Raw genomic sequence first — 23,852 nt, forward strand, 5'->3', positions numbered from 1 at the left:
CTGTAACAGCACACTTTGGTTTAAAACGACTTGCCATTACTTGTGAGAAAGGCCAAATCAATTGCTTAGGCCTTGAGGTACTTTGTCTTCCTCTTGTATGTCAAGTATTCACCCCGAAGTGATGAAGTATGTCGGATTTCAGATGACAATTTTATTTTATTCCATCTGGATATCTACAGTACCTTTACTTTAACAGGTATATTGAGGGTTCTGGATGTTTCCCCTCATTTTTACCCGTCAATATTTTTATTATTAGTAGTAGTATTGCATAGTCAAGTGTACACTCTTGCAAATTCAATAATTAACTGTAAACAAAGAATACATATATGTAAACCATTCTTTCTCTTATTCAGTAATGATCATATACTACAGTGTCCCAGCCCCCCGCCCCCCTCGTTAACTAAAAGACCATCACTCTACAGATGCTTAACTTCTTTTGTAATTTCCTCATGAGTTTGCCCTACACATTTTGCACCAGTAGGTTGTACTATGACCTGCAGACCAGCAGCATGTCCGTTGGTTGGTGTGAACATTAAAAATACTCACTCTCTGAGTCCAGGCGGTGACATTCAGGCATCTCTATCAGACAGTCTCTCTCCAAAATGACACATCTGCCCCGCTAACATAAATCATCATCACACTCTGGCCCTGCCCACCCATTTTCATCCGTGTAACCAGAGCTCTGAGCATCAGCAGGAAGTGTATTGGTGTGAGCGGCCTATTGATCATTGATCTGGCGCCATCGATCCAAACCTCCCTCCCACCCTAACTCTCTCTCTCTCTCTGCCTCGCTGGCTGTAGGAGTGCAATCTGTTCGGATTCACAGGGACACTCCTGTTCATCTTTTGACTCTAATCTCCCTCTGGAATATACACATAAGCCCAGATAATGAGAATAAATGTCACTTCTGACTGCTACTCTTTTTTCATGTACGACTTATCACCTTTGATCAATATTTTTGACTTCAGGTCCAGGAATCACCTTGTGATGCTGCATAATATGCACCTTCTTTTGTTTCTGTGAGTGTTACTTTTAGTTACTAAATACTACAAGACAACACACAAACCAATTAACGCTTACTGTAAAACTTAAATTTTGATTGATGTGTGCAAATTTTGGCCTCTTTAAATGTTTTTGCAATAGAAGTAATCTAACAATCAGATGGTATTGATAATAATTCATGCAATAAATGAAAATATTACAATATATTCTATATAAATGTCTGTTATACATTGTAATAAAAGGCAGAAAGTGGCAAAAAGATTCATATTACAGAGTTCAATCCTGATCTCTTTATCAGTGGTGCAAATGGCCGACAGTAAAAGCCACAACTGTATGATGAGCAGATCAATATACACGTAATTTACAAACTACAGGGCAGGTAATCAATGAGTATAAAAGTGTATGAAATATACATTACAGGAATTCTGCTATAGCGCTGACCACAGACTTAGATAAATGGCCAGGCCATTTATTTTTGTCAGTATTGATTATTCAATCCAGAGAGTTCACCAGAATCGTCTGTCTTCTCTTCTCCTTTTCACTCGATCTTCTTCTGAAAGCTGATTTATGATCTAACAGGTCAGATGAGCAGCTGTTGGTTAAAACACTTTGGAGATGAATAAAAGTGAGCCGAAGTAAAGAGCGTTTAATGTGATTTTAAGAAGCAGCTTGCCTTGATTAAGATGCAACTTTATCTCAGTTGTATTTTAAATTTCAGCATTCAAAGAGACTGATTTTGTGAATTATATGTTTATACTGTAGCAAAGCACTCTGTGTGGAGCCTTATATGCCATCCTTTCCATTTTCAAAATGCAAAGTGAAAATCCCACTCTGAAACACCGTACGGTTGTGGCTAAAATACACTTCAATCTCCAAGTCATTCCTCTTTAAGATCTCTCCTTGTTTTTAGTTTCAGTCGTTTTTTAGTTGAGTCCTCCCACAGTCGAGGGTTTCCCAACTCCACACACCCTGAACGTGCCTATTGCATGTCATTAGAATAACAAATGCACTGGAGCTCCTGATTTAGTGTGGCGCTCTGGCCCCTGATGTATATTAATACCACAACACTGCACCTCTTACCCAGGGTTCATCATTCATCCGGGTAAAAGAGGTGGAATTGAAAAGCAGTCCTTGTTTTTGCTGGAACCTGGATCACAGTCATTTATTGTGTCATGAGACAGGGCGGCCCCTCTGCACGTCCTTCACCTCCACGTGCAATGCCAGCTTCTATTAGATGCGTAAGTGTGTTTGTGTGCTATTCTGTGAAACATGCAGATGTAAACAGGGGATGAGAACATACTGCAACATGAAATATTTGTAGAATGAAAGTAAAATGTAGTTTATTATTTTAAATGTCCTTCATTGCTGTGTCTTTTTTTGTTCACTAGTGATTCCTTTATCATCAAAATGTGCCTGTTGTGTTACGTCCACATTTTTGAGGCCAATACCAAAGTGAAAGAGTGAAGGATTTGCATTTCATTTCATTTCATGCATATTTTTAATCATGTCTCTTTCTGGCTCTGCCCAACGTTCCCATTTCAGCCTGGTGAGATTTTCATTGAGTGAGTGGTACAGCTCTGGGCTCAGTTAAGTGATGACTGTTGGTGACAGATTGTCCTCCACCACATTGCTAGCACTTCTCCCAGACAGACCGTCCGTCCCTTTTTCATCTCTTCCTGAGTGGACGTGAGGGCTCACCCAGCAATACAAGACAAATAACACTTCTGCCAGGCCATCACTCTTTCCAGCAACGAGGCAGCTTTCCTTTCAGTTGACTGTAGTCCATGTAGTACTAGACTCAGCATCACTGCAGCTTCTTCTATAGTTCCCTGACCGTCCCCACTGGACTGTCATGAGTCTGAGTAGAATGTGCAAAGCTATGTGATGTGTATGTTTCTGGTAATTTACAGTGTAGGAAGCTGATGCTAAAGGAAATTTTCCTGTAAAGGAAATGACCGGAAAGGTTAGTTTTGGTAATTTTAGTATATGTTTAGTGAAGGTACTTCATTAATCTGATTAATGGTTTTATACAGTAACCTCATTTCACAATAGTACTGCATCAAAAAATGCAGCATGCTCATTCATTTAAATAGGACCACTGCATTGGCAGAGCTGGGTGCCACAAAAAAAGAGAAAAAAAACTTGAAAAATCCAAAAATTTGGCTTAACTTTTGCTACAGCACAGCCAGAAATCATCTGTAATTCATAGGGTTGGCCAATTAAATAGGTGCAAGCACTGTTATCCCTGATGAAATACATAAAATTTGTTGAAACTTTGATGCCTGCAATAAGATTGCTCACCTGTCTGTTGTGGCCTCTGACAATCTAAGAAGTTCCCATCACCAAAGTGGAGAAACTGGAAAGACCCACAATGTCTCAGCAATATCAGATTTAATGGGAACCGGGCTCTGGAACTGCCTATCACTTACCTTACTGAAAAATACAACTGCTCCAAAGTAAGGCTGGATATGACCCTGACTCAGGATGCTACAGTATGGGTGGCAGCTCCCGGAGCGGCAGAAGGCAGAAAGTGGAACCTATCTGAGGCAGTGCAGCATCTACGTTGTTCTTCCCAGTCCCAAGAACCTGAACCAGTGGCTTGTGGAAGACCCATCATGTCCCCTTTGCCAAACACTAGCAATAAGGCACATACTCCCCAGCCACAAGACCAGTCTCACCCAAAGACGCTACATCGGAGGCACAACCAGGTCCTTCAGCCACTGGCACTAGTGCTGGAAGAAAGGAGGACTAACAACAATGCCCTCTGTCCCCCAACCAGTGGCTTCTCAAACATCATGGTCTTTGCACCAGCAGGAAAAAGTACTAAAGAGGTCAACTGCAGGAAAAGAATCAATCCCTACTGGGATTGAAAGCAGTGTTGGAAATTAACTTTTTCTTCCACCCAACAAGTGGCTGGTTGATTCTAAACTCTACCAGCCACTCATATTTTTTACAAGCCACCAATTTGTAATCGCACTTTTATACTTTGACTGATTTACGTTACTCTCATCGAAAACTAGCCAGTCACATAACTAAAAAAATTGCTTTTTAACTTTTGGTTTGTGAGTTTTCTCCTCTTGCGCAGGTATACTGACATCAGCATTCAGCCATGGCTGGTGAGTTGAGCAAATTCACCAGCCACTTCACAAATTCACTGGCATTTGGCCGGTGCTAATTTCCATCCCTGATTGGAAGATGAAGGTAGATCTAGACCAGAAGCTCAACTTCTCAACAGAGGTCATTACAACAAGTCTCGGTCTGGATCTGATCCTGTGGTCAGCCTCACAAAAGGCCTTGTTCATCATAGAACTGATGGTGCCATGGGAGGGTGCAGTTAGTGACGCATACGAACACAAAAAGCTGAAGTTCTCTGATCTAGCAACTGAAGCAGAACAAAAGGGCTGGAGAACACTGGTGCTGTAGCCATGTCAACCACTAAGCTGCTGAAAGGGATGGGAGTCCGAAGACAGGCCCTCCAACAGGCTATCAATTCACTGGCAGAGGCTGCTGAGCAAAGCAGCAACTGGCTCTGACTGAAAGGAAACAACAAGAACTGGGCAGCAAGATGACCACCAGCCAGCAGGAGGGGTAAAAGCAGAGACGGGTGCAGCTGGGAGGCCAGGTGTCACTGTTGAGCCTTCTGGAGGTGTTATGGACTCATCAACAAAACACCAAGGACGGAGGGTGCCCACTTGATGACCCCAGTGAAGCTTCTACCCCTACCCCCACTGCTGGTTATGATTTACAGTCCGCATAAACATGGCTGAATCATTGACAGAAGAAACCCGGACTCGACTGATCCTCCTGAAGTTCTGTTGCTGTGTGGGCCTGTCAAAGAAACATTAAGGAAGGAGGTTGCCCACCGGGTGACCCCAGTGAAGCGTTTACCCCTACCCCTTCTCAAGGAATGACTGCAGATTATAATATGGTATTGTAAAACCAAGTCCTATGAGCTCAACTGCACTTTGTAGCCAATGTTTACAGTACAGGTCAAAGTGTTTAGATGAAGGAACGAAACACTGTGTGGAGAGCAGTATATAGGCATGAAAGGAAACAACATTGCTCATTGCTAAAACTAAACATGAAATTGAAATAAGCTCAAATAAGTCAGATTCTACAGTTTAATACACTACCTGTAAAGTCTGAATACATTTATACATAAATGTTTTGTCTCTGATGGCACAGTCAAAATGTTTCGACCAAAAAACAAAACGAAAAAACAACAAATAAAATCATTGATGTATTTTAAAATATTGGCTGGTGGTTTAATGATATGATTTGGAGAAATCTGACCACAAATAGCATTTAATTGTGGGTTTTACAAATTACTGTAGTACAATTTTACCTGATTTTCCCCAAAAACCTGGTTTCAAACATAGTGCTGATCAGAATGATTCAATCTAAAATTGCAAATGACTGCACATTTAAAGCAAAGAATTATCCTTGAAGAAAGAGAAAGGGAAAATCTTTTTACAAAAAGGGAAAATTTCTTTTCACCTGAACTGAAACCTGAGGTAAATGGGTCGTCTGTTTAACGGTGTATCACTACTCTACCTGCCTATTACTCAGGAGGATGTTGGTGTGAACGTGCTTGTATGAAAGAGGAGCTTAGGTTGGATCCTGAGGCCACACTCCCCCTGCCATCGCCCTGGGCAATTATGCTGTTTTTGAAATGGAAATGGATGACATGTACATGTGTTATTGTGTGTGCGTGTGTGTGTGTGTGTGTGTGTGTGTGCATTTGTCACTGTGTGGGTGGGTGGGTATACATGTAGGTGTGCGTGTGTTTGCATATATGTCTGTAGATATGCGTGCGCGTCCCCGTAACTTATCTTAAAAGCACCTAACTCCACTGGCACCCCAGCGCAGCAGCAGTCAAATACAATAACATCTGAAAGCTCTGCTACCTTGTGCTCACTCGGTCCATAGAAGGGACCCTCCAAAACTCAGAGCCGACAAAGAACATACCTTCAATTAGCCAAACGATTAACATTTTAGAGGAAGTCTGTGTTTGGGTCCCTTGGGTTCCCTGCATTCCCCACCAGTCAGCTTTTCATATTCAAATCCACAACATAAAAGTTAGCCATATCTAATCCTAAAAATGGGTCTTTTACTATTTTGTAAGGAGATAATGCCTGAAGTTTTTGCAGGCGGTATAATTGCCAGGTTACCATTATGTTTAACAATTATCATGGGCCATAGGTGCTTCTACGAGTCAGAGCAGACAAAGCTCCTAGAACCAGCATAAAGCTGCCTGATATTGTCTTTTCTAATTTAGTAGGCGATTAGTCAATCATACTAACCTACATTCATTTAAACGAGTTCCTCTCCGGGGGTAGCCACAACGCTTGAGTGGATTTGTGGTCATTATCATGTTGTGCTGTGGTTTGGTCTTCTCCATAAGAGACGCCACTATTGATTTGTTTCATTTTTGTGTCTGGCTGCTGTCACTTCGCCATGGCATCTTGGTGCTGGGTAGGAAGGGGTTGCCCATCTGCCCGCCTCCATAACTGAGGATGACAGGGTACAAAATGGTATTGTGTGGTCGCTGTAAACTTTGTATGAACTTACACTACACTCCTGTGCCTCAGACACTTAACCCGGGGTTAGGTGAAGTGAATTTCTCTCAAATATGTCACTCACAGGATACACTGAGGTGTCTGTGTAACCTTTTTTGTGAATTTAGAATCAGCTTTTTCAGACTCAAAATTCATGGCAGTATGCTGTCAGTTCTTATTAATGCTAGACCTCACATTCAGTAGACTCAAATTCTAACTGCATTTGCATTAATCCACTTAAAACTGTCTTATTTAACCCAAAATAGTTTAAAGAATTATAGGTAAATCATTATTTATTAACATTTTTACTGTATAATATGAAATACAAAAGGAGATTAATTTAAAAAACTCACTCTGGTGAATTGAGACATTGACTGAGTTGAAGGAAACACCCTCTGAAATGTTGAAATTATGTATTGATTTTTCTCCTGTCTTTCGCCCCGATGCCTCTGGGTAATTGCCTCTTTGCTGCTGCTGCCACAGCTGAACTTAACATCAGGGTATCTCAGTTTGTCAGTGTGTATGTAGACTCAGGTAGACAACACCACTGACTTCTGTTGCATCATGTGTCTCCACCATCATAAGTAGGGACACTGCAGGGCTGTGCTGTACTTTAACTTTTTAGGATGTAACATTGGAACTGGAGAGCTCATAGAGTTTATACTGTACCCTGGGAGGTTGTAAACTGTATATCTGGGGTAAAAACATAATTAATAATGTTACTTACAGTATAAAAACATCAATTCTAATGATGTGTTGCATTAAAATACAATTTTAAACTTTTTATTGACCTACATTTGTCAGTACATGTAAGATGAAAAAACATTCACACACAAAATTGTTCAGAATATTGTTCAGTGATGCCATAATTTTTCTGGCTACTTTTTATAATTTGGCCTACTGGACGTCTGAGATTGGGACATCCACTTGCATATAGGGCCACTTTTGACCATTTTGGTCAAACACCCAGTGAGAACATTGATGCCACTTTGGCCAAATATGACGACAATCTGGACATTTAATTTGATCCACTACTCCTTGGAGTCTTCACTGAAAAACCATGTTGCTCCCAAACAGGGAGATGATTGAGTTTGAGGGGTTGATGAAGCGTTTGCATTTGCTATACCACTTATACAAATGGGATGAACTTACATGACAAATATGTTAAAATAACCTCAATTTAGGGTCCACTAAAATCATTTAGCTACCTTGCACATCTTACAGTAAGACACTGACAAAGTTTTCTGGGTGGAACCTACACATGTGAATGTATATGTTCAGCACGTGCTAAAACAGAAAACGGAAAACACATTACATTAAACACAAACATAATTCTTTCACTCAAGTTCAGCTGTTATTTCTCTGTATTGACTACAAAACTGTCCCATTATATTATCAGCAAATTTATTCAAACCTTGAAAAATTGCATTTTATAGGACAAGAGATAAATGTATCATGGTAAAACAGTTCACTTTGGTTAGTGTTGGGGAAAGATCTTGTTTAGAGAGTAATTTAACGGGAGCTACATTGATTAGTCGATCAACAGATAATTAATTTCCAACAATTTTGATAATCAGTTAGTTGTTTCGAGTCATTTTTTAAGAAAAAAAATTCAAATTCACTTGTTTCATTTTCGTAAATGTGAATATTTTCTCTCGTTAGATAGTAAACTCTTTGGGTTGTGAACTGTTGGTCGGGACAAAACAAGAGATTTTAGATTGCATATTGGACTTTGGGAAATGGTGATTAAAATGTTTCTCCATTTTCAGACATTTTATAGACCAAACGACTAATTCATTATTAATTGAGAAAATAATCAACATATTAATTGATACACACTAACCCTGAAAAGCTGTTTTTGCTGTCCTCCAGTGGTATTAAGTCTGACCTTGCTTCAGGTGTCCTCCAGGAACCTTGTGAGATCACTGTTGGGTAAGGTCATGCCGAGGTGGAACAGGCTTGAAACTTTAAGCCAGAGAGGGCAGTAAAACACAGTTTTTTATCCCAGTTATCCCAGGACCAGCGTGCAGGATTTAGTGGCATCTAGGTTTAGAGGTTGCAGATTGCAATCAACTGAATACACCTCCCCTCCCCCTCCCCTTCCAAGCATGTAGGAGAACCTACAGTGGCGCGAAACTCAGGAAAAACATGAAAGGTCCTCTCTAGAAGCAGTGTTTGGTTTGTCCGTTCTGGGCAACTGTAGAAACATGGCGGTGCCACATGGAAGAGGACCTCCTCCCTATGAAGATATAAAGGGCTCATTCTAAGGTAATAAAGACACAACAATTCTTAATTTCAGGTTATTATACACTAATTAAAACATACTTATGAATATTATATTCTATTTCTGCAAAGTCCATTCCGCTAGATGCCACTAAATTCTACACACTGCACCTTTAAGTTACTCCATAAATGTTAATACAGTAATGTTGCATTTTTCAATATTTAACTAAGACCACAATCTGTCCCTATGTGGTTCTGGCACAGTCACAGCACTTGGTTAATCATGCTTTAGTTGCTATGAGTGGATAATGTATTGCAAGAGTGAAAATTGTTGGAAAACAAATGAAATTTTGATATTGTCAGTCAGCATATTGTGAATACGTTCAGTGTGAATATTTTGCAAGTTGGCAAATGCATTCATTAAAATTATTTCCTGATTATGATAATAACAAAATTTAACCTGGGCGGCATTACGTTTCCCCCAAAATGTATTTGCTGTTGCAAATTAGTAGGATGTTAACATAATTTCTAGTGACAAGGTGGCCACAAGGGCCACCCAGAAGAGAAATGTAACCTCCACCTCAAACTCCCCTTCTAATAAACTGTCACACAGTCATGATACAACGCAGGTTCTTCCAAATTAATACAAAAAAAAAATCTTTGTATTTTTTAATATATTTACAGCACATTAATTAACTGCTATTGCTCAACACCTTAATTATTAAAGTACCATCATATTAGCAGTGTTACATTCCCCTCAGGTTTCAACAAGTATGACCAAAAGTCTGGAGGTGAAGCCTCGATTGTGCCGTGTCAAAGGCAAACTACCGCACTGCCTCTGTTTGACAGGTGTCAACGTCGGTGCTACAGAGGATTTAATAAGCAGGACTTTTGGCTGGGAGTTGACACAGGTGGGTCACAAATGTTTCTACCTTTGTACGTATGACGGATACTGATGAAAGCTTCTGACAGCTGGAACATTATGTTTTGAACTTGGCAGAATAAATTATTATTTTCATACCGGTGGCAAGAGTGAGGTCTCATCCCAGTACTGCACTTTAATTTTGTCAGGATGCTTGACTACCTTCTGAAAATGGAAGACAATGAACACTCTGTATAAAATGTCTTTTTTAGGACAATGAGCCTTGTGGGCTTTAGAGAAAGATGAAGACAAAGTGTTGATGACAGTCCCTAATTCCCAAGATCTAGAATAAATGTTTTCTTCTTTTTTGGTCCAGAAAAGAACTCTATCCATCATTAAGTTTTAGGAGCAGTCTTACAGAAAGTCTGCTCTTTTTTTCCAGGTCTAGTTGCAGTTCATTTAGATGAAAGGCACCTAGATTAGACTTTTTTTTAAGGTTAAACTCTCATTTAATGTGATTTGGCGTGACCTCTTTAATGTTCATAATGTGTTTTTCTAAAACTGACACACATCTTGGCAGAATCACAGAGTGTAGCGAACATTAGACACGAAAATGGGTAAAATTGATTCAAATTCCATTGATGTGGCATTGTCTCACTCACTCGAAAAAGCGAATGAAGAAAGAGCTGTGGTAAATTGCTCTGTGAATGTGGCTGCTGAAACCAATACTGTTTTCTTTGCTTTGCTAATTATTAATTACCCATCTCCATGCATATGTGTTTATTCCTAATTGTATTTGATGGATGACTGGCAGCTTTGACACCTCATTAGACCAGATTAATTGAACGACACAATATTTATGTCTCGGCAATGACCAGTTATCCTACCATCTATCATTGAGATGATCTCGCTGATTGAAAACCACTGGTCCGTGTAATCCTAATTATTTGGAATTAGAAAAGAATTTATAGCTTCTTGTGGCGTTTTTCTGTGATGACGGCAAATTGGAAACATTAAATGCATAACGAGGGAGAAAATGAGAGGAAGACACAATCATGGAATTAATGTGGGTGAATGTCGGAGAAGGGGGAAGGGCGCATAAAACAAACGAGGTGCTTGCCTTATAGACCCACAGTTTTTCACTGCACTGCACAGTCGGAGACGAAGACCGTCACAAGCAATGTTTTTCTTGAGACTCTGGCATAACATTTGTCTCTTTCTCATAATTCTGAAAGGGAATGCCCACAGGATGCCTATTTAGAAGAAGGGTTACTTTTTTTCACATTTAACTAAACCTATATATTCTCCAACTCCCTATCCACTCACTTCCAAACATGCTTCTGCAGAACATCTCGATCCATACTCTTGTCTTTTATTAAAAAGTTGGCTGAGTGCTCAAAAAACATTTCCACTGAACTTCATATAACCCTCCTCTAACTTCTGCAAAGCTTTGCCCCTCATGGGAGGAGCACAAACTAAAATCCAGCATTTGAGCTCACAGAGAAGCAACAAGGCCCAGAAGAGTGGAGCTTTTACTATCATACAGTATAGGAAAGCCTCAAGGAACAGACTTCTTTCCCAGGTAGTGAGAACTTCCTTAAGCTTATTTTTCCAACTTTTCAAGTTTTCTAACACCATTAGCTGGCTCCCTTGTGGTCTTGAAAGCGGTAGCACTGATTGAATTAAGCTGTTTGCCTCTTTGAGACATTTTGACAAGCTTTTCTTACACATAAGTCAGTCAATGCCATAGCTACACGTTCCCAAACCAATTTGCACATACAGCACGCTCACACACACACTTGTATATGTATGCACATATCCAGATGCACACGCCCACATAAAATACAGTACACATCAAGGCATGCACATTGCACACATGTACAAATACAAACTGAATCTGACAAACCATCTATAGAAATCTGCTGACCAGAATCACTCAATGGGATATAGACCAAAGACATTCCTAGAAGCAGCTCTATAATTCCATTTACACCATAGTATTTTAATCAATTTAACTGGCCTTTTTAGATATACTTGGCTCAAAACACTCTTTCTAGTTTTAAAAATAGGACAAATGGTCTTTTGGAATCAACTGGGGAGAAGTTTAATCTCATTGAATGGAGCCAAAGCCAGACGTTTAGCTCCACACAGTGTAGAATACAAGATTATACCGGCCTGATATAGCCCTTCCACTACCCGTTTATTTTTATCCTCTATTAAGGCAGCGATATCCTTAAAGGCTGCCAAAATTATCCTGTAAAAATGCTGACTGGGAAATATGAAAGGTTCCAGGCAGTTCTAGTAAGCAATCTGCGCGCATGGTGGAGCAATGTGACTGCTGTGCTTGCTATACCAACAGGGGTGACCCCAGTTGGATGGAGAGGTGAGACTAAATGAAAGTCATCCCTGGATCTTAGGGGAGCCAAGTCTGGAATACCAAGCCTCTCCTCAAAATGAGATTTACTGCCAGCAGAGGCTGCTTTACATAAATGTTTGTTTTTAGTATTATGTTCATCAGCACAGTGTAAACAGATTGCAACGCAGGCAGTTTAAAATCCAGTGGACCTTTTTTTTTCTTCCTTCACTTTTCGCATCAGGCTTGAAGCTTTCAGGTGTGTGTGTGGTCAGTAGCTATTAGAGCCACGCACTGAAAAAAATGACTGTATGAATGAATTTTTTAGCAGCTGAAATCAGAGGAGTGTTGTTTCACAGAAAGATACACCACTGACTCACTAAGCAGTTTGACAATTTTTGCCCGTGGAGGTAATTTATACAGAAACAGCCTCTTTTATCGTGGGATTGGGACGAGCTAAGAGGATAATTTCCTTATCAAACACACTCTAAGTCATTTGAAATAGAAAGTTTTGTACTTAAGTTAACCGTTCCTCGGAGTGAAGCTGATAATTGAAGAGTTACTAGTTCCCTGCGGGTGTTCTGAGACGTTGAAGTCGGTATGAGCCCAACTGGCAGCTCCGTGACGTGAATTCAATGAACACACCATTTTTTTCTTCTCACAGACATATTTTACAAGGCTTACTAATGCACAACTTTATCACTACTAATATTACACAGAGCAGTGTACCTAAACATATAAATGAAATGCAGGTCCATGTATTTTAATATAGAGAAAGTCATTATGTTTTGTCTCATCAGTCTGTTTGTCCAGCTGATGCTCAAAGCAACCGTGTACAGTTACCCACTTTTCTTGGCGCTAGCTGTTTTATCTGCAGGGTCTAGACACAGCAGGCTTGCTACGTACGCATAAGCGTCATAAAGCTTTAAAGAGCTGACACCATGCGGGCCATTTTTGCCAGCTGCCTTATTGGAATGAACTTGAGATGAATGTATTGATCTCGTTTCTGGATGGCAATGACACAACCTGGCTTCGGTTTAGAGGTGACTCCATCCAGACCCTCTTGTGTTATGCAGGTGACGTAGACAAGTCGCTGAGGATTCGACTGGTGTCAAGGAGCTATTTAAAATTAGAGCATGAGGGGGGAGGGAGGGTGTACAATTGATTTTGTTTATATTTGATGTGATTAAACACAGTGCAGGCCATTTGCTGTTCCTCGAATCACAATCATGGCTTTCACTGGAGGGTAGTTCCAGCCACACGCAGCACAGGTTAGAAAAATGTCCTCAAGGTAATATATGCCATTTGGCGATTGCCTTTAACCAAAGTGTCTTATCATGATTGAAAACATTTTAATAATGAATGGTGCAGTGAGAACAAAGCTCCTAACCTGGATAGTGTTGGTGCCACAGTACAGGACAGCACCAATAAAAGTGGACAATATAATTTAGAAGTTCATAAAAAGAAATGTTCTTTTGAAATGATGACAATAGAGAAAAAATGCAGTTTATGTACTAAATAAAATGCAATCAAATAGTTGGATGAAGACTGCTCAGGTGATAAAAGTATTGATTCATCATCTAAATATAATTAGAAAACATGTACACACACTATAAGTGCTGCAGGTGCTTACATAAAGTGCAAATAGACAAATAAGAGAAGCTATGAATATGGACGATACAAAATATTCTCCCAAAAAATAATCAGAATTTCACTTGGCTTTTTGGACGTATTCTGCCTGTTGCTTGCTACCAGTGATAACACGTCAAACCACCACTAAACTAAATGATCAGGTGTTAACAGACCGCATGGACATTTCACATGATGAAGTGATGTCACAGCAAAAACATGCTAGAGATCCCAGCATACATTTCCCTCCCTCATTGTGTGAGTCCAGCTCTCTCAATCAAGATATCCGAGTCCCGCTACGAGTCCCTGATTAACACCACTGCTTGTGTAGTTTTGTTTTAACCGTCCTCAGTTAAATGAGAAATTAAGAGGCAAGAGATAGAGGCTAATAGCATTTATTAACCCAGCGTGAACGGGCAGCAGGGCGGCAGCGGTCCTCCACCAGCCCTGTCTAGTCCTGGTGGCTCAGTCAGCGTGGCCCAAAGAGGGAAGTGGAACATAATAAAACCCAACAAATGCACCCAGCTGATTAACGCAGCCCTGTGGCTATAGTAATTATCCCTCTCCACACTCCTCCAGCAGACGAGCCAAACAAGTGTGTGGCAGTGAAAGAGAAATGTGCAAATGATGGATCTGTGGGATTCAGTGTCTATAGTGAGCTTTACGTAAGTAGTTGAATAACGACATATTTCTGTTGTTATGGCTGAATGAGAGGGTGGAAAAACTTAAAACATCCAGTATTTTGTCCTGGTTTGCATTATCTGTGTACAATATTTTAATTTTTACAGTTAGGGTTCAGACTCCGTATTAGATGTGTTTTGGCAGAGGAAAATAAAATTAATACTTTAAATGAAAAGGACATCCAGAAAGGTGCAAAACAGAAACATTATCAAACTCTTTGTGTTTCAGCCAAATTATTATTTCTACTTTATCTAATTAATTACCTTGAAGATAGAGTTGTGCGCCACACATTGCTCCTTGTTCCTTAATAGAAATATATTTTGTTAGTTAAATACCAGCAAGTAAACATGCATCATGATATAATTATAATATTTTTACATACTGTTTTGGATCATGGCCCTTCACAAAACAAGAGAGATAATAAATATCAATCTCTAGATTTTTTTTCTCCTTATTAATTATTCTACTGAGCTGAGAAATAAAAGACGGCACAGTTTGTTCAGTCATAATTTTAGTTGTTTACTTTATAAGAGAAAGGTGTCATTTGCAACCATTCAAATATAAACCAAAAGTTAATAATGCAACAAACACATTATATGTAAATAAAAACCAACAATTACTAAATAAACTAATGGAGTTTTGATTAATTTCTTCTGTCGTAGTTTTTCCTTTTTTTGTCATTAATTTGATTAAAGCAGCCATTGATTGATTTATCTTTAACGCGTGGCAGCTCTTTCACTGGTGTTCAGTGGCTGATGTGAAATATGGGCCAAATAAAACTTTACAGCCATCAGGTCCATTGCAAACTATAATGCTTCTTAGTAATTCAAACACTTCTACTGTGGCAGCTCACTGATCGTTACATCACATCGAATTAAGGAAGCTACTTCACTTTCTGTTATTCTTTTTTGAAAAATATGTCATTTTGTTTGTTGATTGAAAAAGCAACATCAAATCATACATTAATTCTGAGTTTTTTGTTGTTCAAAGTCGACATTCAACAAATGTCATGAGTATCATCTGCAGTTCATCCTGTTGTGTTTTTCTGCTCTGCTTTACTTCACTGAGCTGCTTGCTGAGCCACCGGGCCACACGTGATACACTGTCTCTGTTCAGAGGTCAGAAGGTCAGACATAAAGGGCCAGTTTGCTCATGAATCAGGAATTTAATTACATACACCCAGTGTGTCCCTCAACCCAGCACAATATGTAATTACTATTTATTGACAGATAACGATTAGTTCTTTTTTCGCTTTTCAGAAACAAGCTGCTGATTGCAACGTTAAACCTCAGTGTTTCTGATCTTCTGTCGGAAATGTTTCGGTCAATTACAATTCATGTGTTATGTGAGTGTGTATGTGTACGTTCAATTGTGTGTGTAGCTGTACTGTATAAACCTATATTTCACTTAAAACTTACTCCAAAAATAAAGCTGATTCCCTTTTCCATCCATCTGTTCTCTGCTAAATTAAGGCCACAATCCAGTATTCAGAGGCACTGGAGATGGGGAATACATCACTGAGAATAAAAAAAAAAAAAAAACAGCAAATGAGAGCAAATTTATTATGAAAACATACACTGCTGTCTGCAAATGCACAGTAGTTAGATCCCAGACTGGCTGAGATCTGCTTAAAGAGACACTCTTGGTTACAGAGCTGGAAATCTGTTTTGCTTAAATACAGACTTAATGATTGGATTACTGTTTCTTCGTTTGGCGATAGCGTGATAGTAGGATTACAGACTGTGCGCTCAATAGATTTCCTGTCAGATGCCATGAAGCCCGGTGTTCCCTCGCTGTGTAAGCCGGCTGGCTGAGAGGGAGGGAGGCGGATGAGCCCTGGACTTACACTGTGGCCCACCTCAGAAAACTGGCAACACAAACACAGCAGTGGAGCTGAAAATGAAATGCAGTTAATTTCTCAACTGAATGTACTGTAAAACAACGTTATCCTATATAAAATGTGCTACAGTACAGAGAGTGAAGGCTGAGGATTTTTCCAGTGTACTCCTGCACACAACTTCATCATAAATTTCAAATGGAAAACAGAAAAAAAACAGCACAGACAAACATTTCCACATTTGTTTTTTTATTTGATTAACTTCTGCTCCAATATTCAGCCCTAATGTGAAATCATACATGTCATCTGAGCATTTAGTCTCTCTCCTTTTCTCTTTTCTCTCTGCCTCATTAAAAACATAAACATATCTCTTCTATTGATTATGTCTGGATGTCTTAATCAGATCAGTGCAATATCCTGGTTTTCCTCTGCAGGAAAGTACATTAAATGCCAAAATATTGATCAAAAATTTAATTGAGAATGCACAGCTCTGTTATTAGAGCAATTGGGCCTTTGCTCCTGTGACTTTGATATGGACTGACATGAAAAGAAAACGTTCAAATTTATAATTCCTGTTATTTAAAAGACGGTTGGGAAACAGAGTCTGTCCCGAGGCTTCTGGCGACACGGCAACGCTGTGATCAATAAGAGTGTGTGATGGGTTTTGTATCGATCAGGAAAATGTGGGTTGATGAAGTGGGTTGGGGGTTTTGGGGAGGAGGAGGAGGAGGAGGAGGTGGGGGGTCGGGGGGGGGGACGGGGACAGTTTGCTTCTCCTCTGATGGCTGCCACATTACACAGACATGGTAAAGATACACTCAAACTTCTCTGTCATCACCGCGCCTGTCGTCATCATTATTATCATTCCTGTCGAGGTCATCAACACTCTTAGAGTTTTTTTACATCCTGCCTCTGTCGGGATTGTTAGATCTCTTCTCCTCTTAACAGTGTGTTTGGTGAAATGCTGTGGGAAGCAGCTGGCATTACTTTAAAGGAGGGCAGGCTGTGGAAAAGCCAGATCCACGGTGGAGAGGATAAAAGAGTAAAGAGAACAGTTTAGCTCTGTAAGCTGGCACTGAGCCCTTTAAAGCACAGTAAACAGACCTGTTTAAATCACCCTCAGTCGACGTGCTGCTACTTCTGTTGCTTGTCAATTACTACTGTACTGCAGCTGTAAACACCAACTGTGACCCCACTGAAACTGAAACTCCTATCTCTATCTGTCTATCTATCCAAGGGGGGTGTAGGGGTGGGGGTGGGAGGGGGGGAGTCTGTGTGTCTCTGTGTTTTGCAGCGCTCCCTTGTGAATGACTGGACACCGACTGGTTGCCCATTAGCCCGTCCCCTCCACAGTAATCTTTCAGTCACATTGGCTGCTGCCAGGACAGCCCTCCTCAGGCCGACCAATGGCAGCTGCTCCATATGCAGCAAGCCACGCCCTCCTCCTCTTAAAGAGCCCCCACGTCTTCAATGGAGACTCAATCCCCTCACTGACTTACTCAGCCTGAGTGCGCTCTCACCACTGCTGCTCTCCATCCATCTGTCTCTATCTTTGATTCTCTCTGTCTTTACCCGTCACTCCCCTGATCTTTATTCTTCCTCCTTTCTTTACGCTTGTTTCATCTCTACCTCAAGGTTCTTTTTCTTCTTTCTGATTCTCCACTAAATCCACTCTTTGTCTCTCTCTCTCTCTCTCATACGTACTCCTGAGTGTGCAGCACCTGTGTGTGCAGACTGGAGTTTGCTGGGCCGAGGCAGGAGCTTTTTATTTTTTTGTGAGTGGGTGTGTGTGTGTGTTGAAGAGGGGAGGGAGGGGAGACAACACCCAGGAACACCTGACCAACATTTCATCAAGATATGTGGAGACTTAGGAACTGATCTCCTCTTCCAGCCTTTCCCCAGCTGTTTATTTATCTTTTTTTTATTGCAACACCTGGAATGCTTAACGTGGACTGATGGATGTTTCCGAACTGTGCATCCCTGACCCCCTCTGCTACCACAACCAGTAGGTGCATGTCCTTCTGCATCTTTTCTCCATCAGTGTTTATTTTCCCATCTCTACTGTTGTTTCCATTTTAGATTCCACGATTTCATTTGCTCATTTGCCTTTATTTTTATTTAAGACAGAAAGAAACCAGAAGATAAATCTGTGTGTGAGTCATTTGTAAATTATTTTTTGTGCATAAAGTAAACGACTTTAAAAAATCAAGAAGTTCCTCGCACTATCTCAGCTCCACCTCCCCGTGTACGGGACAGCAGAGCTCAGTAGTGCTAGTGAGGCTGCAGTAGCGTAGCCCGCAGGGAGTCCAGGTCGGACTCTTGCCCTACAGCTGTCTTGCTCTGCATCAGGATCCAGGGTTTAACCTCAGCCACAGGGAAGAGCCAGAGGCAGATTAATGCGGACGACTATCCTCTGGCAGCAGCCGGCGTCCGACGGTGTCCTAGGGAAAGAAAACTGTGACTGTAGTGTCACCCAGTGTGTGTGAGAGTGTGTGTGTTTTTGAGAGACAGATAAACAAGATTATATTTGAGGAGACAGATAACTGCCTGCCTGCTTTTTGGTTGAAGCTTTGTTTTCTTCTATGTGGTCTGTGATTTTGCACTTTACTTAATTTTGGTGCTTATGATTAAATCATGCTGAAATTATATTGAGAGGGAGGAATATGCACCAAAGTGGCTTTATGTGTAAAGAAAATACAGTTAAATCTCTTTAAATAGGATTAAAGTGCTGCACAGTGCTCGTACACATATTGTCATTGTGCATTTAGTTCATAATTTAGTTAGTGAGTGGAGGAATTAAGCAGCTTGTTTTACAGTAACTAAAAGAAACTTAAATCTCAAATGGAGCACCAGACTGTCGTGTGTCATTGCTACACTCCTTGCATGCCTAGAAAGAGGATCTTTTCTTTTAAGCAAATATGACGGGCAGACGGTTTGCTGGGATCCTCTTTATGTTAAGCTGTAGATGGGATTGGAATGGTTTAACCTGCTTAGCACTTTTTACAGGACTGTGATTAGGAATATTTCAAACTTCATTAGACTCTCTACAAATAAAAGAAAATAACCTCTGTAATGTTAAGTAAGTGTATTTTAATTTTGTACAGTTTATATTGGCGTCTGAGCTGCAACTGTAGATAAAATCAAGTGTAAAAAGCTTATAAAAGTGAATTAACATAGCCTCGTGCTGCAAATGTCTTTTGTATCGACTTGAGAAATGATACAACTTTTTGCAAACAACAGGAACTGTTTTTATTACAAAATATACGTCATAATTATTTTAAAGTGGTTTTATATTTTGCAGCATTGTCATATTACCATTTTATTTTGGTATTTTAGATTACTGGCATACAAGATTGCACTGAAGTAACATATGGAGTAATTAACTATTCAAACTATTTCAACAGCGCAGTAAAATGTATGATACACATCATGTACATGAAATTAATTACTACAATCAAATGAGTGACAGAGTATTTCTGAGTGAATGGACATAAATTGTTTCAGAAGTATATTGTTAAACCACGTGTTTAGAGAATTTGTCAGTTGTTTTGATCCCTCACTTAAAAGTAATAGATCTGGATTTCATTTATTTTTAATGTGTTTAAATAGATCAGTTTCCTGTACTGCCTCTTAAGGCTTTGACATTCAATATTACAACTCCTGTGCAGATCGCAGTGCAGTTTAAAAAAGGCCACAACCCGGAGCTCTTCTTTTTCGCATAATCATCAATTTCCAGAAGCTGTAAAACAGCGTTTAATACACTCCTATTGAATTAACGGCTTATATTTTTTTATTACATGTTAAAAACATTTTAAACTGAATTTAAATGATAAAAAAATAGATAAAAGGTCAAATCTTAGTGTGTACATTGTGGGTTTGCTGATGGGTTTGTTTGTATACATCTGCATGTAAACTCTGCATATATGGATGCGTACAAAAATATGCATGTGTGTGGGCGAGTCAGTAGCTGGTTACGTATGTGTATGCATATGTGACTGTGTGCACAGTGTGTGAATGTGTAAATGTAAATGTTTTGAAGCTCTCAGATGTTCTTCTCTGTTGACTGGAGGACCGTTGGGTCAGATTTGATAGGACAGCACTTTTTATGACACACTAATACCGACTTTACACAAAACCCCCACAAAGTAAAGTAAAAATGCAGATGTTTTACAAACTCACCACCCAATAATAGAGTTCTTCCTGAGATTAATGCAGCGGCACGGGTCTCCCCACGGGTTTGCGTGGGTTTCCGCCGGGTGCTCCTATTTCCTCCCACCATCAAAGACATGTATGTTAGGGTTAATACTCCTGTCAGTACCCCTGACCAAGGCACTGCCAAAAGAACTGGAGTTGGTCCCCGGGCGCTGCACTGCGGCTGCCCACTGCTCCCAGTGTGTGTGTGTGTGTGTGTGTGTGTAGGATGGGTCAAATGCAGAGGATCAATTTCCCCACGGGGATCAATAAAGTACTTCTTCTTCTTTATTTAATTGTTATGATGAATATATTTTATTAACGGAGCAGTAAACTTTAATAAAAAGTTATTAATAAAAAAAACATGTCACGACTATAAACTTTAGGAAACTTGTACACTCTTTATAGCAAAAGTATATTTTAATCAAGGTTATAATATGTGATATACAGTAAATAATCCACATACTATCATACAGTTTACCAACTGGAAGTAAATGTAGCTGTACGCTGTAAATCTCTGCTTTTAGTGTCACATAAAGCTGTACATAGTTAGGTTTGGCTTCGGGGGATTGAATTAACTCCTTGAGGACTTTTGGCTCAGTGACCAACCTTTTGGCCCCAGGTGAGACGTCTGTCGACTGTAACGTCAACTTCTCACACTACATCTCTGCTGAGGACGTAGTGTGAGACACACACACACTAAAATGAGCTAATCAGGCACCTCACATTATTGTGAGAAATAATTATAATATACTGTACGCACATATATATATCTATTTAGACAGTTTGTCCTCTTTTGACCCTCTTAATGGATAACATAAATGACTCACGGTTATAAATCCAGTAGAGGGCTGGTTATTGCCACAGTGTTTCCTCTTAGTAAAAAACAAAATAATAATAATTGAAAAATGTTATTTTATATACATGTAAATACTATGCTAAGCTGTTTAAATGTTGTGAACTTATGATTTAACCTTTATAAAATATCCACATGAGGAATGTTTTGGTCTTTTGTGAACCAAATTTTAATAAAAAAAATTTGAATTGGTGTGTAATCAAAATGAAAATAGGCTCTAACTTTAAGTGTCGATTAAAGAACAAGAACTGGACCAGAGTCCATTATATTATATATTATATTAAAATCTGCCACTCTGCCTTCATTGTTTTCAGTTTGACACCATTTGAAAATCCTGAAGAGAGAAAAATTCTGGAGGTTTTGAGGTTTTGAGTTTTAATGACAGACGCATCTTTTCTTCAACACCTTTTATATCTTCACTATGAAAAATAGATACAAGCTTTTCCTGTTCTTTAAATATTTGACAAGTAATTGTTTGCTAATTTTAAAATGATGAACCTTAGTATGTCTCTGTGATAAGTCATAACCGTTTCACAAACAGCATCTGTATTCTGCTGACTTTCCTGACGGTTTAAATGTTGTTTAGGTTCAGTTTGCTCCAATAAATCAGACCCATTTTTCTGTTGTTCCACCTGCTGTTCCCATAGGTGCCCTTCACAGGCAAACAAATAGGAATGCATAAGCACAAGCGGTCAAATGTATGCACACACACACACACACACACACACACACACACACACACACACACACACACACACACACACACACACACACACACAAACACAATCATACATACATACACACACACACGTGTGCGCACATACAGATGAGACCAAAGAATCACACACTGACCTGGGATCTAATTTTAGCGGCGCCATATCATGGAAACACCTGACTGTGTCTGTTAAGAGAAACACAAAATCTTATCATGCATTGCATTTATCATACTGCTTATGCACATCGTCCTTTTGTGTTCATAACACATCTGAGAAATGTTCCCATTGCTCACCACAGATAACACACATATATATAATAATGTTATCTAATAAATAGATTTAAAAAAATACCATAATCTAATCACTTGTTTTGTGAGACATGACTAAAGAAAACAACTTTATATTTCATAAATGAGACATTTTAAAAATGCTCAGTTTGGTTTTTTTTGTTTTTGGGTTTTTTTGTGTAATTTATTCATTGCCTGTTTTAGAGGAACATTAAACTTTAAATAACAACAGAGAAATTGTGTGATATCATAAAAAAATACAGTAAATCATAGCAAATGATTTAAACCCGTGGCGTTAAGTTGCTTATTGCTGTGGGGCAGTAAGCATTGGGTTCAGGCATTATAAAATGTAACTGGAGGTCTCCTCAAGCTGAAATGTATCTTACTGACATGCAGAGTATTGTTATGTGCCAAAGTTGAGATTTTACATGGTAGCTGCTTAAGTATGTCTGCCTCATACAGTATTTTGAAACAGATTTATGAGGTGATATTTGATATCTGTATAGGATTTTCCGCTCTTGCTGATAAATTTTAGTCTTATCACTACTTCCATATGTTCTTCAAAAAGCATTTCTGAGCATGTCAGTAATAGTAAACTGAATTTAAACGTTTCTGAAAAGCTTTAATTACTCAAGTTCTGGTAACATTCATGTACTAAGTTTACTGCTTCCAGCTTACCGCTCCGCACTGCAAGGAAATAGCTTTCCCTGCACTTTAAGTAACACAGTCACTGTTGATTTGTGTCTGAAAATGGATGAAAATTATTAAAACACCCTGGTGTGATGTATCCCATCTTAAAGTTGACAAGTAAAATCGACTGGGAATGGGCAAGCCAACAGAATGTAAGAGTCCACTGATGGATGGAGGGAGCAGGTGGTGGGACAGTGCAGCGTTGTGTTCACATAGTGGGGAAAAAATGCTGCGTCCTTCCAACTTTTCTTTAATCGTCAGCATTGAGCTTTCATGAAGACGTTGAGGGAAAAAATGACCAGAGACTAAAACAATTCTAAAACATTTAAGCCCACCGCTGTATTTTCTCATGACATTGTTTCCCAAGTGTTCAGTGACATGTTTATTAATGGCAATAGCTGCTACATACGAGGGTGCAGCCCAGCAGTATTGGAGGGTGGTGCTGGTTGACAGCATCAGAGGAGAAATAACTTCATTACATTTCATGACCCCCTCTTGATATAGATATATCCTTTAGGCGGGCTGTCAAGGACTCTGAATTCATCAGGATGTAGATGGCTCGCTTTTTTTTTTTCTTTTTTTTTTCTTGCAGCCACTACTCAATGAAAACATGAATGTGGCTCTCCTGGGCTCAGGCTGAATGCAAGCTTCTGAGAGGACTTCTTAGAATGAGTTTGTTTTATTGATCAAATGAAATTAACACACACACACACGCGCACGCGCGAGAAGCAGTGCGTCTAATCATGGAGTGTGGGTTAGCCAGCATGTTTAATTTAATGGGCCTCATCGTAGCTTCACGAGGTCTCACATTGTGAACTTAATTCCTCTTCACCACGTTAATTTGCATTGTGTCAATTGACCGGAGCGCTTACTGTATCAGCTTGAGTCTCACTTGAAATTCAGTCCATGCTCTAATACCATTAGGCAAATGCAAAGTTGTGTCATTTACACATTTGTTAAAAAAAAA

General features: G+C 39.6%; 1 protein-coding gene across 3 annotated transcripts in view; it reads left to right on the plus strand.

Moving 5' to 3' along the window:
• esrrgb (estrogen-related receptor gamma b) overlaps window positions 1–23,852 on the plus strand; it is a 98,897-nt gene that overhangs the window by 33,934 nt on the left and 41,111 nt on the right. The window contains exon 1 of one of the 3 annotated variants that reach the window (XM_044376912.1): window positions 17,623–18,150. The exons of the other annotated variants lie outside the window; for them this stretch is intronic. Coding sequence (XP_044232847.1) covers window positions 18,101–18,150 — 50 coding nt within the window. The 5' untranslated portion in view covers window positions 17,623–18,100. Of the gene's footprint in view, window positions 1–17,622; window positions 18,151–23,852 lie in introns of those variants that run through there. 3 annotated transcript variants of the gene reach the window in all.

Source organism: Thunnus albacares, chromosome 16 (genome assembly GCF_914725855.1).
Source record: "Thunnus albacares chromosome 16, fThuAlb1.1, whole genome shotgun sequence".
Taxonomy (NCBI): domain Eukaryota; kingdom Metazoa; phylum Chordata; class Actinopteri; order Scombriformes; family Scombridae; genus Thunnus; species Thunnus albacares.